This window comes from Rhododendron vialii, chromosome 5a, assembly GCF_030253575.1.
Source record: "Rhododendron vialii isolate Sample 1 chromosome 5a, ASM3025357v1".
NCBI lineage: Eukaryota > Viridiplantae > Streptophyta > Magnoliopsida > Ericales > Ericaceae > Rhododendron > Rhododendron vialii.
Genome location: NC_080561.1, coordinates 42,342,185 through 42,358,635, shown reverse-complemented (window position 1 = coordinate 42,358,635; position 16,451 = coordinate 42,342,185). Strand labels below are relative to the sequence as shown.

The following is a 16,451-nucleotide window of genomic DNA, read 5'->3' as shown; positions in this document are numbered from 1 at the left end:
GTATAGGTAGGGTCACGGGATGATTAGTACACCGTGGCCAGATCGGACGCGTTCTACTCCTATTTTGAAACAATAATGAAAAAGCAATTTAGGTTAATAAAGTACGTCCATTAGACGAACCCGAGCATCGTCGGAACCCATATGAACGGAAGAATAGGGGTCTAAAAGTCATTCTCCGTTGCGCATGGGTAAACGGCGACCATAAAGGTTCGCATCTTTCGGGGTAGCTTTTTCTCTCTAAAATCTAAGAACACCGAACAGAGCAGATAAGTTTTGAACTGGTTGAGAGTGCTATGAACCCTATGACCATACCTCTTTTTAATTATTTGAAAAAAACCAAACAATTTCCTAGGTTTTAGTTAATCTCAGCATTAAACGACAAGAGATGGCTATCTAATAGTCAGTTCAAATTATAACAACCCGAGTTTTTAAGTCAATACACATCACTGTTTCTGTGGATTCAACTCCAGTCTTACCGGATATTGTGCTACGTTGGTCCCAGCCCTATGCTTGAGGCAACCCATTATTTTAGGTCTAGAGAAATTTGTCAAGCAATAGGGGTGAATTCTGTGATGATCTTAGTATCCCGGGAGAGAAATCTATTTACCAAGCTATTGAAAAATTGGAAAGGAAGTTGAATAGATCGAGATGGAAGATTAGAAAGAAAAAATCTCTCTCCGAATATGGGTTTAAGGAGGCCAAAATGTTAAAGAAATATAAGAAGATTCCCGCTTCTTCTCATGACATATGCAATAGAAACTCTTTTTTTAATTAAGCAAGCCCATAAGTGTATGGATATAGGCACTACTCTTGGCGTTAAGTATTATGGCGGGGAGAACGAGAACATTAAAAAATTATTGAGTTGGAGGTAGGTGAGATGTCGGATAAGGAGTTTGATGGCATTGTTGATGGCTTTGATGATTTGGAGGAATGTGCCTCCATCTCTGTAGAGTTTTGATTCTATCTTCTATTCTTTTTCGATTTTTGTGTGCTATCTTTGCTATTAGCTTGATGTTTGTGTTCTGTAGCGATTGTTGGGGTTTTGTTTTTGGTTACTTCTATGCCCGATTTTGCTTTGCTGGATCTTTCCCTTGTTTTGTCGGTAAGAGGTAGTTTGCTGTTGAGGTTGTTTTGTTGTTGTTTTCCCAGCGCTTCTTGTTTCCATGTGTGATGGCTGTTGTTTTTCTTTGGTGTGGCTGTCTGAAAGCGTCATCTTTGTTTGGCGGCTGTTTTTTGGGTATAGGCGGATGTTTAGGGTGTTTTTTAGGGTTTGGGCTTGGCGTTTTTTGTTGGTCTCTTGCTAACGTTTTGGGTCTCGGGTAGCCTTAGATTAGTTATTTTTCCTTCGGATGCCCTTATCCTTTTTAATCTTTGTATCTTTTCAGAAATTAATAAATTTCTTTTGCTGAGAAAAAAAAACATTGAAAATTTTAAACATTTACTTTTACCAAAATTTCAATTAATTAAAAGCTACTTTTTTAAGGCTCAAAATGTGCATTTTCCTCCACAATTTACTATAGGTGATTTCTTCGATTGGGGATGGTGTTGTACAGTGGTATGCGCAGTACTGTACTGTGTACTTCCGAACATGGATCTGAAGGCTAGGATCTCATTTCGGCAATGAACGACTCTCGATCGTTGGTTGTTGAGATGAGATCCGAGCCGTCAGATGGACGATCTGACGGCTCGGAAGTGCGCAGCACGATACTGTGCACCTCACTATACATCACCAACCCGAAGTCCTGATTTCTAGACTCGTTAACTATAAGCATTTTATTTTGGGTATGTTCCACTATCTAAAGGTGATGTAGTGTGAGAAAATGATTTGTCACGTAAAACGGAAAATAAGTACTTAAAAAATAAGAATCTTAACGAAACGGGACCTTAATAAAATACTTATTAACTACATATATCTCTTAATGTATATTATGTTTTATGTTTTTGAAATTATTGTCTTATAGGAAAAATTGAGATCTATCAAACAAAATTCATATTGGGTTCAATTTGGAAGGGCATCTCCCCACCTAAGGTGGAAATTTTTTCGTGGCTGGCACTCCAGGATAGAGTGGCTACGAAGTCGGTTCTCCTGTCCAGGAATATGATACATGAGGGCCAATCGGTGTTGTGTCCTTTCTGCTCCTTGTTCGTCGAAATGCCAGAGCATCTCTTTCTTCACTGTCAATTTTCTTGGGATGTGTGGTCTTTGATTTTGGATTGGTGGCATGTCACTTGGGTATGTCCGGCCTCCCTGTTAGACCTCTTTACAGTGTGGCTAGGTTCCGGCTTCAAAAATCTAGAGAAATTCTTATGGGAAACAACCTTCCATGCTACAATTTGGTCCATTTGGTTGGTACGGAATGATCTGGTCTTCAACAATGCTTCTTGGCGAGTGGAGGACCTTGGGGAGCTAATCAAAACCTGAGTTGCAATGTGGGTTAAAGTGAAGTTCGATATTAAAGTTCACTCGGAAGAGGACTTTAAGGGGTATCTTGATGGAATGAGGAAGGTCAAAGTGTAAGTTGTTCCGTGAGGGTGGAAGCGATCCAATTCTCTGTTGGATGATCCTTCTCTTTCTATCCTGGTTTATGTTTTGTTTTGGTTCTTGCTTTCCTACTCTATAAGCGTGTGTGCTTATTGAGTGATCTCTCAATGTACCCTTTTCGAGTTAATAAATTCTTTATTTTGCCGAGCAAAAAAAAAAAAATCCATATTGTATATTTTTAGCAATATACGTCGAGAGATATAAACTGTTAAAAATGCACGCAAAACTGTAGTGGACAATTAAAGAAGGAAGGAGGGAGTATTTTTCTTCTGGAATAGCTTCAATATTTTCGCACCTAAGATCAATTCCTTGAACTGTGATGCTACATGACCAACTGACAAAGACTTAAACCCAAATATAGGACAGTTTCATCCTTCCTGAAAAATGCACCGCCACGAAACAACAAATATATTCCATTTTAATCATAACGTTCATTACATTTTGAACACACATTCTAATGATCCAAACAATAAGAATGACCCGGGACTACGACATTCGATCTCCAAGCCGAATTTTGACAGAAATGTATTCTTTTTTTGTTAGAATAAATAGGTATAATAAATAATATCGTGATAATATCATGATATTGAGATTGTGATTTGATTGTAATTAGGATGATTTTCTTACATAATTAATTAGTATGATTTCCTTCGATCTCTACCTATCGATAATTGGCTTTAGCTAGATTGAAACCTTCCAAAAAAATCTTTAAATTTTTTAAACTCGTTGGTCAATTAAGCACAAATCAACGTCAACTTGCGTGTCGGTTGAACTCAACTTGAAGTAATCCATGATGTAACACCATATGATTGGATATATCAATTACGGTTTCTAATCTAATTATTCCATACGTATTCCATGCTAGAAACTACTATTTGTTTTGTTTTTTTTCCCCTATTGGGTGCCTTCTCTCTGAGGTTCCATAGTCTGCACTCTAATCAAATCTTCTCTTCAATCACCGTTCTTCATTTTGTCAAAATTTCATCCATCTGTCATGTTTCAATCGCCTTTGCTTTATGAATGGTTCCACATTCCACTGTGGTCTCATTCAATTTATGTTGAAATATGTACTTTTCTTCTCCTTTGTCCCTCTTTCTTTGGCCTTCTCTATGATTCAAGTTTTTCTTGTATCTAGCTAGAGTGGACTATCTCGATGTACCATTTGTCGAGCTCAATGAAATTTTGTTGCCGATTATATATATTGCTGCGTAAGTATTGCCAAACATGAAAGACTTCTGATTTTGAGTTGAAGTTGTATTAGATTTCTCGGAGGCCAGTTCCAACCTAAAACCAATTGGCGATAGGTGGAGTAACTTCTAGAGTATATTAACCAAGTTTGGGTAGCTTAGATGAGTGATGTGGGATAAAATCTAATGCTTTGTTTCTGGGGCTTGTTTTGGTTGCCCTCCCTGGGTTTGATGCTTGTGTACACTCAATGTAAGGTTGATTGCGTGTACATATATGCATTTTTTTTTTTTGCTGATAATAAAAAAAATTAAATACATGTACTTCTGCTTATCACCTGAAGCTTGTATGTTAACTTCAGTTGTCTTGTGGGGGGGGAGGGAGGAAGGGAGAGAGAGAGATAGAGAGAGAGAGAGAGAGAGAGAGAGAGAGAGAGAGAGAGAGAGAGAGAGAGAGAGAGAGAGAGAGAGAGAGAGAGAGAGAGAGAGAGAGAGAGAGAGAACATTTTTTAACTTAATTTTTTAATCATTTTTTTTTTAACTTGAAAACAAGGAAACATTTTCTAATTTTTATTCAACAATTTCCGCTAATTGTTTTCACTCCACTTCTTAATGGCTTCTAACACTCCTTGTTTCACCACTTGAGCGTCTATGCTATCCTCTTGTCCTTGATTCTGCCCAAAAACAAAAAAAGCATCTTTGAACTTATAACTATCTGAACGTACTTAATTAATTAGATGGGTGCATACAATAAATACAATTTTTTTGGATAATGATGAAAATGCAGAAACAAAAAATGTGTGGCTAGAGTCGCACGCTGATTGCTGCAACTACGTGCATGCGATGTTTGAGCAATATTACTTTAATTGTAAGAAGAAGAAAAAAACGACAATACATGTCCCTTATTTAGCTGTGTACAATATGCATTCCTTGATTTTTAATCAGATATTAATAAGATATGCGTAGAAATTTTTACACTTTCCCATAAATTTGTAACGTACATCAATATTTAATTGACAACTTTATTATAAAAACTCGTAACATTTGCCACAAAAAAAAAATTAAAATGATGAAAAAATTCACACCATCAAAACATATTTTATGAATTCAAGATTGATGTATGTTGTTTTTTGCTTGTTGCTTTGGAAGAGAGCCCGTTCCAGAAGTGAAAAAAAATCCTTATTTTTTAAGAAGGCAATTTCAAACTCAAAAATTATGGACTTATTGAATTCTAAAAATATGCAATATGGATCTTATTTGAAAGATCTAGATGAGATCTTTAATACGATGAAAAAAATTGAAAATTTATTTTTCATTTACATTATTTTTGAGTTTAAAAATGTGAAATAAGCTGTTTATTTTTTAAGAAGGTTTCTGGAATGGGGCCTAAGACTTATGTTATGAACAAATATGTGTCTGTGCACGCGCGCGCAAAGGATATATATGAACGGCAATTAATGCAAAATTTTTAAATTTGTTATGATTCTAAGGCTTTATACCATAAACACCCATAAAAGAGTATGTTCCATATGAATCCAAATGATACGAGAGTTGGAAATGAAGCATAGAGAGAGAAACAAAAATAAAATAAAATACTAAAAATGAAACGATCATTAAGAGATATATCGGGGCGGTTCAAGGGACACCTGAAAAAACACCTCAAATTTCAATCTCATAGTTTCTGATCAAATTTTTATGATCTGAACAGTTCAATGTGTGCAGAATGTGATTTTAAAGTTGCCTACAAAAAATTAGTAAAACATATGACCGGAAAGTGCTTATTTTGAGCAGTTTTTAATTGAAACATTCATTAAATCTAAGCTAAAAACTACTCATATCAAGCCTTTTTCCGGTCAATTTTTTTGTTAATTTCTCGCGAGTACCCTTAAAATCATATTTTGGATCACATTGAGTGATTCGGATTATCAAAATTTGATCGGGAATTATGAGGTATTTTTTTAGGTGTCTAATTAGTTGTCCCTGGAACCGCCATATATTTCTATATATAAAATTCCTTACCTCTTCTCCAACAGCTTCTAAGCGGAAATTGTCTGAACATGAAACGCTAGCATCAAGAACATCAAGGCCCAATTCTTCAAATGCTTCAAGTATGGAGACTAGCAAACCAGGGCAATCTTTTGGCGAAAACACATTAATTAGGAAACCCTTTTCCAGGGTTTCCACACTCACCTGCTGAAGTTTGATCAATGGATAATTTTAGAGTTACTGTATTAATAAAGAGAAATGTTAAGGGTACTAATTGAAAAGGTGTACCGGAAAATATATCGCATGTACACTCACAATTGGTATGGGTCTCACTCTAAGTAGTGTTTAATTATGTGGGACCCACACCTCTTGTGAGTATGGAATTGATTTTTCGGTTTATTTTTTTGGTTCCTTCTTGTAGCATCGCCGTTGTATTAAGGGTCACGAAGGTTCCCTTTTTTTGGGTAAATAAAGCGTAATGAAGCTGTACCATGGGCAATGAACTTTGGTCACTTGAACTTGACGAAGTCCCAATATCTTGATTTAGTTTCTGTACTTTTTCCTTCAGCTCCTCAATGTACTTTGATGCGTCTACGATGATCGAGGTTTTATTAACCTTTCAAACACAAATTAAACGATTACAAACACACAATTAATAGGGGAAAAAAAGAAGCGTATGACATATAAATTTAGTAGCGCGCACCACACGATTAAATTTCTACATCCTATTAAGAACATTTGCATTTCACTAGAAACTCCAACCTCAAAACTACGTATGAGAAGAGAGGGAAATAGAATTATAAATGAGAAGACAAACTGAACAAACAACTTATTATGTATCGCTCTACCGCCGCAGCTTATAATAACAAAAACAAAAACTTTATTTTTGTATGTAATTTTGTTTGTTCAGTAATGTTTTTTCAAACAAAAAAAATATTGTCGATAAACTCGATAATGGGTACATCGAGGGAAAGAGAATGGGAGAGAAGAGAAGAGATGAGTAAATATTATTGTTTGTTCAGTAATGTTATCCCCTTTAGCTTAGCAAAAATAAATAAAAAATGTTATCCCCTTTTTAATGTCTGCCCCATTAATTGAAATTGAATAGAAGTTGATTAATAAAGTAAGAACCAATTTTTATTTCATTGGAGAGAAATAGTAGGTAATAAATACATTTCTTTTATCAGGGAAAAAAGTGAATTTCTTATAACCTTGAGAAAAAGATCGAAAAATATATAGGAGGTAACATAAACTTTTTCACACAACTAGATTATGTTGTTCCTGAGCTCAATACGCACCTCTATTTCTATGTGTATAATACGCACCCCTTAAATTTTGATCTTAACTTTTGTATAGCAATTCAAAGCACTAATTTTGAACTTATATTACATTCGAATGTTTTGAGCTTTATCTTGATTTTATGATTTCAGATTTCTTAATCAAATATTATGAATCTCCATGCAAATGTTACGAATCTTGAACCAAATGTTACGGATTTCATGAGAAATGCTATGAATTTCTAAACAGGATGCATGTTTTTATGAATTCAAAATGGAAAGCTGAAACCCGAAGGAAATTTCTGAAGTAGGGTTAAATAAAAGGACTGAGAAAACTAACGGCAGTGGAGTGGGTGACCGAACGTAGTTGTTTCAACTTTTCATATAGAGCTTCTTTCTTCCTGTCCCTAGAACTCATGCTTCTCTCTCTCTCTCTCTCCTCTCCCTCTCTCTCTCTCTCTCTCTCTCTCTCTGTGTACTGCGACTGCGACTGCGACTGCAATTGCGATTAGGGCAAGTGTTGGGGTGAGATTTTAAAGAGGAAGATGAGCTATCAAAACACAGGTCATCTCCTTGTTTGTTTCTTGCACGATTACCACAAGGGTACAGGAGATTATGACGTAAAGATATACTACAATAATTACAGTTTTGTGTTAAATTACAGATTTGCCCTCGCTTCAAGGATGGTTCATAATGATGCCTTACTCAGTACTATTAGTGGATAATATTGTTTTGCATCAATAAACGCATGCAATTTATCATAAATGTGATAAATCTATGATTACTGTGCCTAGTGTATTTATCGGCCTTTTTTTTTTAATCGACAACAGAAGCCTATGTATTGATCGACTATTGATCTTGTACCATGAATTGCAGAGATATAAAATATGACGTACATTGCTGCTTGTGGTTGGGAAGAAGATGATCGGCCTGATTTTGAGATATCATAAGGGTTTTGTTTAATGGTGATCAGGCGATGTAGAGTACGTAAGTAGAAGCGTTCTGAGATTTGTGTGGAAATGAAAGGTGGGTAAATTCGACGTAGAATTTTTTGATGTTATTCGTTGGGTGGAGAAAATCCCTGGAGCATTACGTGGTACTCTAAGAACACTAAATAATCATAGCGTAATCACTAGCGGGAAAAGGGAAAAAAAAAGAAGATATTTTGATCAAATAATGAAGAGGTTGTCAGTATGATTCAGGGGGTTGATTTGGTAATTTAATAGAAATAAAATACTCCCTCCGTTCCGATTTTGTTTGTCTAATCTCGGGTTTTTTAACTTATTAACGAAACCAAATCTAATCCATTGATTTGAAAATTTATATAATCTGAACTATTGATTTTAAAATTGGACAGTCAATTTGAGACATATGTAAGTCAAAAAGGGGACAAATAAATTGAAATGGGGGAGTAACATCTGCATGAGCCATGCATGGGCTTGTCTGTGTGTTGAGAGAGAGGGAGGGGGAGGGCGGGGGGGGAGAGCGGGGGGAGAGAGAGAGGGGACAAATAATGGATAACGGAGGGAAGAGAGGAGGGGTACGGGGTATTGTTTGTGTGTGGAGAGAGAGAGAGAGAAAGAGATAGAGAGAGAGAGAGAAGTCCCCCCGTGAGAAGTGCTTGGAAGGACTTGGGTACAGCTAATACTATACTAATACTTACAAACTCCCTCGTTTGCTGCTTTCGAACCTGCCACTTCTCATCTCTCTCTCTCTCACTTATGAGAAGTCCTGTACTACTCTCTCTCCTCCCTTCACGAGAGGCCAGAGCTAGATTCGCTACTCTTACCAGTAATTTTTCAGTAGCCCCGATGCACAATCTCGTGCTACTCCAAATTATTTCAGTACCACATATTAATTTGTATGGAGTCTGTATATTTAGTGATGAACCCTATGAAAACGCGTGGTAATGGAGTGAGCACTGAATAATTAATTAGGCTCCTCTTACGCGTTTACTCTCTCACTCTAACTGTCTCTGTCCTTCTCTCTCTCTCTCTCTCTCTCTCTCTCTCTCTCTCTCTCTCTCCAAGTGCCATCCTATCTATCTCCCTTTATGCCTTAGTCAAATTTCTTTCTACGAATCATTCTGTTACTCTTCCCATATTCTGGGTGGGGGCTGCATTCCTATGGCTATATATGTTCTACTATAACTATTGGCGACAAATAGCATTTCATCAAAGTATAATTTGGAAAGAATGCTTCTTTCAAAAGACTGGCATTTCATGAAAGCGCATACCAAAAGTCCAATAGAAGTTATAAATTACACACTCACGCTGAGGTTTAGCGAGGCCGTTGCGGGTTCTTCGATCTTACCCTATTGTTTGCGTGATTCTGGGTATTGTTTGTTAGGTCATGGTGTTAGATGTTGCGTATGCTGGTTCGGTTTGGTTGGGTTTTTCTCCATGCGTAGTTTGGCCATGTTTTGGGGTGTTTTGTTTGGGCGTTTTACCATTTTATTGTGATCCTTTGATGTTCTGGTTATTGCCTTGCCTTCCTGATTTCTTAGATATTGGGTGGCATTTTGTCGTTGTGTCATTGATCCATTTAATCTAGTTTTTCTTTTCAAAGATTGATAAATTTCGTTTTCCAAGGGAAAAATAATAATAAAACACACTCACTCTATGCGTGCAATAATTATCACAAGCCTTGTTATTGCATACAAATATAGAAAAGAATTTATGTAAGCATTTAGTCACCGTTCTTAAGAAAGGAAAAAATAATATAATGATCACACAAGTTTTAAGTAGTTGCAGCAAATTTTTTTATTAAAACTCGACAAAAGGTACATCGAGACAGCCAAAACTAAATACAAGACTAAATACAAGGAAAAGCATAGTTGCAACAATGAATTCATGTAGAAATTGTGAATGATCGATCTGATCAGAATAATATCTATTTTCTCCATTCAAACAAGGACAAATCACCACGTACCCACATATTCACATGTGTGCCATATAATTACTCATGATCACAACCATACAATATATACACCTCACACACAATGTATCCAAGCTCCAAACTTGTCTTCTGCCCTACTGCCAAATCCCGATTTTGCAGGGGGATACTAGGGGCAAGGTTTTAAATAACCTATTTGGACACGTAACGGCAACGTTTGAGGCGCATGATTGTATCGTGAGTATCGAATGATACATAACGGGTATTGGTTGTCGTGGTTGTGAATTTTACATAAATTAATTTTTTTTGGAGGAAAAAAATTAACTAATTGACGAAATAGTCCATAACGGTTTGAGTATCGCCCGTGAATCTATCTGTGAATTCGAAAAGGACCGATACTCCGAAAAGGACCGATACATGATGAGAACCGGCCGACCCCCATTTAGATTTTCCTCTAACTGGGTATATTGGGTGTAACGGTATTGGAAGGCCGAAAAAACCTATCAGGGATTGTTTTTTTCTTTTCTTTTTTTGAACAGCAAAGAAAATTTATAAATCTTTAAAAACATATTACAAATTAAAGATTAAAATGATCCAAAACACGAGACTTATCGGCCTATCAGGGATTGTTAATCTTGACTAGGGGTTATTTCTGTTTTATGCATTTCTCTTAGTATCATTCAAAACAGTTGGAGAATCTAGAATTTTTTGGGTGGGGAAGAGCCACCGTCATGTAATAACTCCGAAGAATTAACCGAGTGAGCGTGCGTAACAGCAAATGAGTGATTTATTCATCCAAAATGAGCGATTTTAATTATTAAAGTGAGATTCCGTCAGATGAATGACATTCATATATCCACTTTTTAGGAAGTATACGTACACAAGGTTCACGGGCAAAACTTTTCTATTTAGTGATGAGGAAATTTGGGTTTATTACCATAAAATTCTGCATATAGCAAAGACTCTAGCTCTCGTACGATTGACCAGGCCTTGTCTCTTATACACATTCAAGTCAAGTACATGTATATAGCCACCAAAATTCCACAAATGAATAGGATTATTCTTTGAATATAATGTTGTCCTTTTGTTTCTATTAGTTTTTGTAACAATTTCAAACATTAATGATTTTTTTTTTTTTGCTGTTCAAAAAAAAATTACCACAAATGAAACCAAGCAAACTTACCTAGCTAGCTACTGTTGCAACTCGAATCAAGATCATGTCATGTCGATCATTCAATTGAGAGCCCCAATTGATTATTTCCACTTGACAATCCGAGTCCTTATTTTGTAGGTCTCGATTTGTACATCATCTTCAATGCCAAAATAGAAGTTGATCAAATACTGGTAAAGTCTTAGTCGAACTATATGTGCATGTGCAATAAGAAAAGAACGGTATGATAGACATCTAGATCTTCAAAACAAATGGCTCAAATTGATATATGATTCCTTGGTGAGTCCCGCATTGCATCATATAATAGATTATATGAGAAATTATCACATGAGAAAATCCTTTATCGTTGCCGCTCATAACCACAACAATTGAAAAATAGAAATTTGGTGGCATATTAAGAACCAACTACATTCCATTATTAACACTTCAGTCGAAAGTATTCTGAGTAGCTTGTTTGCTCCGATACGATTTTCTTATGCCCGACCAAATATCTTGTTTACCCACATTTATTAAAAGATCAAGCTCATCATTCCTTCAATGTTGGAAGTTAATTCCCCCTTCCTCAAGTATATTGGATCGAGGATTTCTTAGCTCTAGACTAATTAGGACTGCAAACGAGCCGAGCCGAGTCGAGCTTTATGATGTTCAAGCTTGTTTGTTAAGTTTTTAACGTACACGAGCTCGAGCTCGAGCTCAGTAAAAACTTAACGAGTTGAGCTCGAGCCGAGCAGGCCTTGGCTTGACTTGAGCTCGAGCTTGTTCGCGAGCCTTAACGAACCAACGAAAAATGTATATATATCCTCGCATAGGCCTAATAAAACCAAAAATATTTTGATTGTGAAGGTATATATCTTTCATTTTCCTATGGAGCAGGGGTGTACTGATGTGTGTGTGTTCTCGCTTCCCTTGGTTGACTAGAAAGTGAAAACGGAAATAACAAATTATGAAATAACAATAAAAATCCTAAACTTAAGTGTATATATATATCCCAGCTCGTGAGCCGATTCGAGCCAAGTTTATCCTAGCTCGAGCTCGGCTTGTTTACAAAACGAGCTGAAAAAATCGGCTCGAGCTCATTCGTTTAACTTCCAAGCCGAGCTTGAATGAGCCACTAACGAGCCGAGCTGCGAGCCGCTCGCGAGCGGCTCGGTTCGTTTGCAGCCCCAGACCTCTAGTCCCCCCTCTCTCTCTCTCTCTCTCTCTCTCTCTTAAAATGGAGACATTTTGTAAAATATTTTCAGATATAGTTTTGGAGCGGTATTCGACCATTAAAACCTGTACGATAGGAGGCGATTAAATAAGGCTTTTTGATACTGCTGATTATTGATGTCCCTTATTTTCCATTGTTCAAGTGTTATGTGTGATCGTAAGCATATAGGTTTAAATAATTTGTGGTGCAAAATTCCCCAATGCAATATAGGGCCAGGCTAGACCTAAAGTTTCAAGCCTTGGGCCTCATTCATGAGAAAGACTGTACCACAAGTGTGAAGGCCACAATGGGTTGGACACTGAAAAGTAGGAGGGAACAAGGAACCATTGGGCCAACCAATACTACAGATGTAATGGAAAATTTGAAAATGTTGCCAAAAGGTACCATTTGGGACGAAATTTATCATCCTACTCAGAATACTTCAAGGATTTTAATTTGCACTACAACAAAAATGATATTTAATGACGAAATTCCTGGTGACGAAACTAAATTTTGTCTCTTATATGTCTATTTAGAGAGGAAAAACATATTTCGTCTCCAATTAGAAGGATAAACACATTTAAGGGAGAGGAAATTTTATTTTGTCACCAATAGTAGGAAATTGGAGAGGAATTTTTTTTTTCGTCTCTAAAAACTGAGGACAAATGAAATTATAGGTGAGGAAAGTATTTTTTTCGTCACTAATAAATTCCCTCCGTATCTTTTCCCAGGTGTGTGAAATCCTCAAACCAATAGACGACGGAAAAATTCCTCACAAAAGAGAACACTTAGGGTGCGGAAAGTTTTTTCGTCACTGATGGTACTAAAATCAATTTGATTTTACTGAATTTCATTTTGGCAGGGTGCAATAAGTATTGGGCGGGACTAGAGGTGTAAAATGGGCCGGGTCGGCACGAGCATGGCACGTTTGAAGGAGGCACGGCACGGGCAAGACACGAGGCATGGAAAAACCAAAAAAAATATGTTATTAAATAAACAAGGGATTTCAGATTATAGTTTACTTTATTTCTGTGTATTTTTTGATAATCTAATAATTTATTAATCTTTTCCTTTTATTTAAGTAAAATAAGCTTTTAAAATATTTTATATGATTAAGAAATTTTGAATCAAAATTCAAACATGATAATATACCAATTACTACACATATACTGATATACACTGCGTTTTATCTAATAAATATTTTTAAAATAAAATACATAGAAAATAAATAAGAAAAAAACTAATTTTAAAAAAAAATTGGTTTTAAAAAAATAATCTCTATAGGATTCGAACCCAAGTCCTTGGGGACTTGAAACACACATCTCAACCCACCAAGGCCAATAATCTTTTTGTACTTATAAATTCAAACCCAAGTCTTTGGGGACTTGAAACACACATCTCAACCCACCAAGGCCAATAATCTTTTTGTACTTATAAATGGAATAAGTAATATATATTATATAATTCTATTGTATAAAAATGAGACTATTGTACGGTAGCCATACAATTGCGACACAACTATGACAATCCATATTGTTCATTTTGTTGTTCTTGGTGTTTTAATCACTTTTCGCATATTTTCGGGTCTATCGGGTTTTGAAAGCCCATTCATTGGGACGTAGATTCATTAATATGAATTTTTTTGTTATGCTCGATCAAGTATATAACGATAACCAATTTACTTCATTTTTGCACGAATTATATAATCACTCCCACATAAAAAGGTAGATGGTTCCGATTTAAAAATAATATCTCGGGCGGCCCTCGAATGATGCATTATAGGACTTTAACGCCTTTGGAAACACCAAATGTGTTTCAATCACATAGTTTCCGATTTCTGATTATCACCTATTTAGGGGAGAATGATAAATTTGATAAGATCTTAAATCGTAACAGTTTAGATCGAACATTCGAAAAAATGAGTCTGCAGCTACCTTTCAAATCTATATATCCAACTTATTTTATTCTAAACTAATGTATTCCGCTATAGTCTAATGTAGGCTAGCCACACGATTGCGACACAACTATGATGATCCATACCGTTCATTTTGTTGTTCTTGGTGTTTTAATTACTCTCACAAATTTTCGGGTCTATCGGATTTTGGAAGCCTTTTCATCGGGACGTAGATTCATTAATAGGAATTTTTTTATATGCGATTAAGTATATAACGATAACCAATTTACTTTATTTTTTGCACGAATGATATAATCACTCACATAAAAAGGTAGACGGTTCCGATTTTAAAAAAACAACTCTGACGGTCCTTAAGTGATACATTATAGAACTTTACGAGAATTTTTCTTTATTGAGCACATATGAATTGTTGTGCTACTGTTGCACATTATGCGTTTTTAGGTCCCCAATTTTTGGCCAGCATTTGGAATGCGAGAAAAAGGGCTCGAGGGTGGGAAATAATTTTTCCCGTAGGTGAAACGACGTCATTTGTTTTTTGCCTTGTTGTGGGCACGCTACCCGGAAATTTTGTTTGTAAAATTGGGTGCGGCCCCCTTTTTGTTGGAAAGCGCGGCGAAACGTCTCGATTCAGAATCGCCACTCGGGTTTTACCGGTGAAAACACCCAAGGAACCGAACTCGAAAACGTTTGCCACGTTTTGTTTGATTTTTGAAAAAGGCTTGTAGACTGGACCGTCGTCACCTTCGATATCTGAGGTTCGGGAGCCAGGTTACGAGAGAGGAAGGGTTTTATGGCACCCCTCTTGCCCAATCCGGAGATCGGTCTCTACTCAGGCATTTTTGTGAAACATTTGCATTTTTCTCTCTTTTGATCATTTTTTAGCCAGCTAGGGCGGGGGAACAGTTAACGGGGGTTAAAATTATAACAAGTTGTGATTTATGTGACAAAATGGTTTATGGATGACTTTGCTTGCAATGATAAGTATAGATTGAGAACAAGCACTGAGCAACCCGATTGAATTTGAAGTACGCTGCCCTGATGAAACATGAGCAGGCTTCGCACCAGCATGCACTGGCCGAACCAGTGCATGCGGATGTGACCTGCGCACGCCACCACTGAACTGGCGTACTCCACTTTCAGGTTTCACAGTCCTTGTTTGCAACCCTCTGGGCTCTGGAAAGGGACCAGCGCACACCCAGGACAGACCACACAGTTAATAAGGCAAAATATACATGGATACAGACAGGTGAAATGGCTTGAAGCTATGAAAATAGACAGGAAACCCCCCTAAACAGAGTGGGGACACGAAGCAGGCCAAGATCAAACTAAGATGCAAGGGCCAGCCACTGGGTCGTGGGACAACTGCCGTACGCCAGTCATACGATGCCGTACGCAAGTGTGACCATTATCCAGTGCATGGCTTTGCATCTTCTGGGCTCTGGAACATGACCAGAAGGATCCCAGAGGCCATTTTAAACAGACAAAAAGTAAGCAATAACTACTACATCTAAACAGCTCTAGATATACAGAAAGTAGTAAACTGGTTATTTAGCATGCAAGGGTGATTGACAGAATGACAAAATGACAGAAATGATGATCTATGATCCCCACGCCAGTAGTGCTCGCGCTGCCATGACTGGCTTACGGCATATGGTCACTGGCGTGCGCCATGTGTCACCTCATACGATTGTTGTATTTTATCAGTTTAAGGCCAGGACTAGTATTGTTTACCAGCCTGGGCCTTACTGGTTCCCCTCAGGGGTTGAAAACAGTAAAGAACACAAAGGTGGTATACCTTTTTGTTTGAGGATTGAAGGTGGTATTTGAGCTTAAAGCTTGGAGATGGAAGCTAAGATAGAGACTGGGTATCAGTAGGGTGTATGGAAGTAGACTTCTTTCCTTTCTCTTTCAATAGAAAAAGAAGAAGAGCAAGAAGAGAGGAGAAGGGAGCTTTATTGTTCTTAATGAAGCTAACCCTTTGCAAATGAATGCAAAGGGGGGTATTTATAGAGGGGGAGTGACTGAGATCAGTTTGGCTAAGGGGCTGTTTGGCTGGTTGCTTGAGGAATGGAGCCTCCCATGCATTAAATGCATGGGACTTGCCTTGATGGGGGGTGTAGGAGAGAAGGGGGACGGGCCTGGCCGATATAATCATCAGGGGCTACTGTGGCCGACGTCAGGGTGGCAAAAAAGTCTCATCCATGTGGCTGAATAAAGTTGATTTGACTAGATTTGACTGGCATGCGCCACTTAAAACTAGGTCAATGGTCGATGACTGACACGTGGCAACTA

The 16,451-nt window shown here is 37.2% G+C and overlaps 1 protein-coding gene across 3 annotated transcripts; it reads right to left on the bottom strand.

The window, feature by feature from the left end:
* Positions 1-3,840: 3,840 nt before the first annotated feature.
* LOC131326131 (transcription factor SCREAM2-like) lies at positions 3,841-7,444 on the bottom strand. Of its 3 annotated transcripts, none has more exons than XM_058358746.1 (4): positions 7,330-7,444; positions 6,203-6,328; positions 5,746-5,919; positions 3,841-4,400 (listed from the first exon to the last, which is right to left on the bottom strand). In XM_058358746.1, exons 1-4 carry the CDS (start codon positions 7,405-7,407, stop codon positions 4,314-4,316), a joined length of 465 nt encoding a protein of 154 aa, XP_058214729.1. In that variant the 5' UTR covers positions 7,408-7,444; the 3' UTR covers positions 3,841-4,313. The 3 variants fall into 3 exon arrangements, with proteins under 3 accessions (XP_058214729.1, XP_058214730.1, XP_058214728.1); XM_058358747.1 differs by having other exon boundaries at positions 4,185-4,400; positions 5,746-5,916; XM_058358745.1 differs by lacking the exon at positions 3,841-4,400 and having other exon boundaries at positions 4,656-5,919.
* Positions 7,445-16,451: the final 9,007 nt, after the last annotated feature.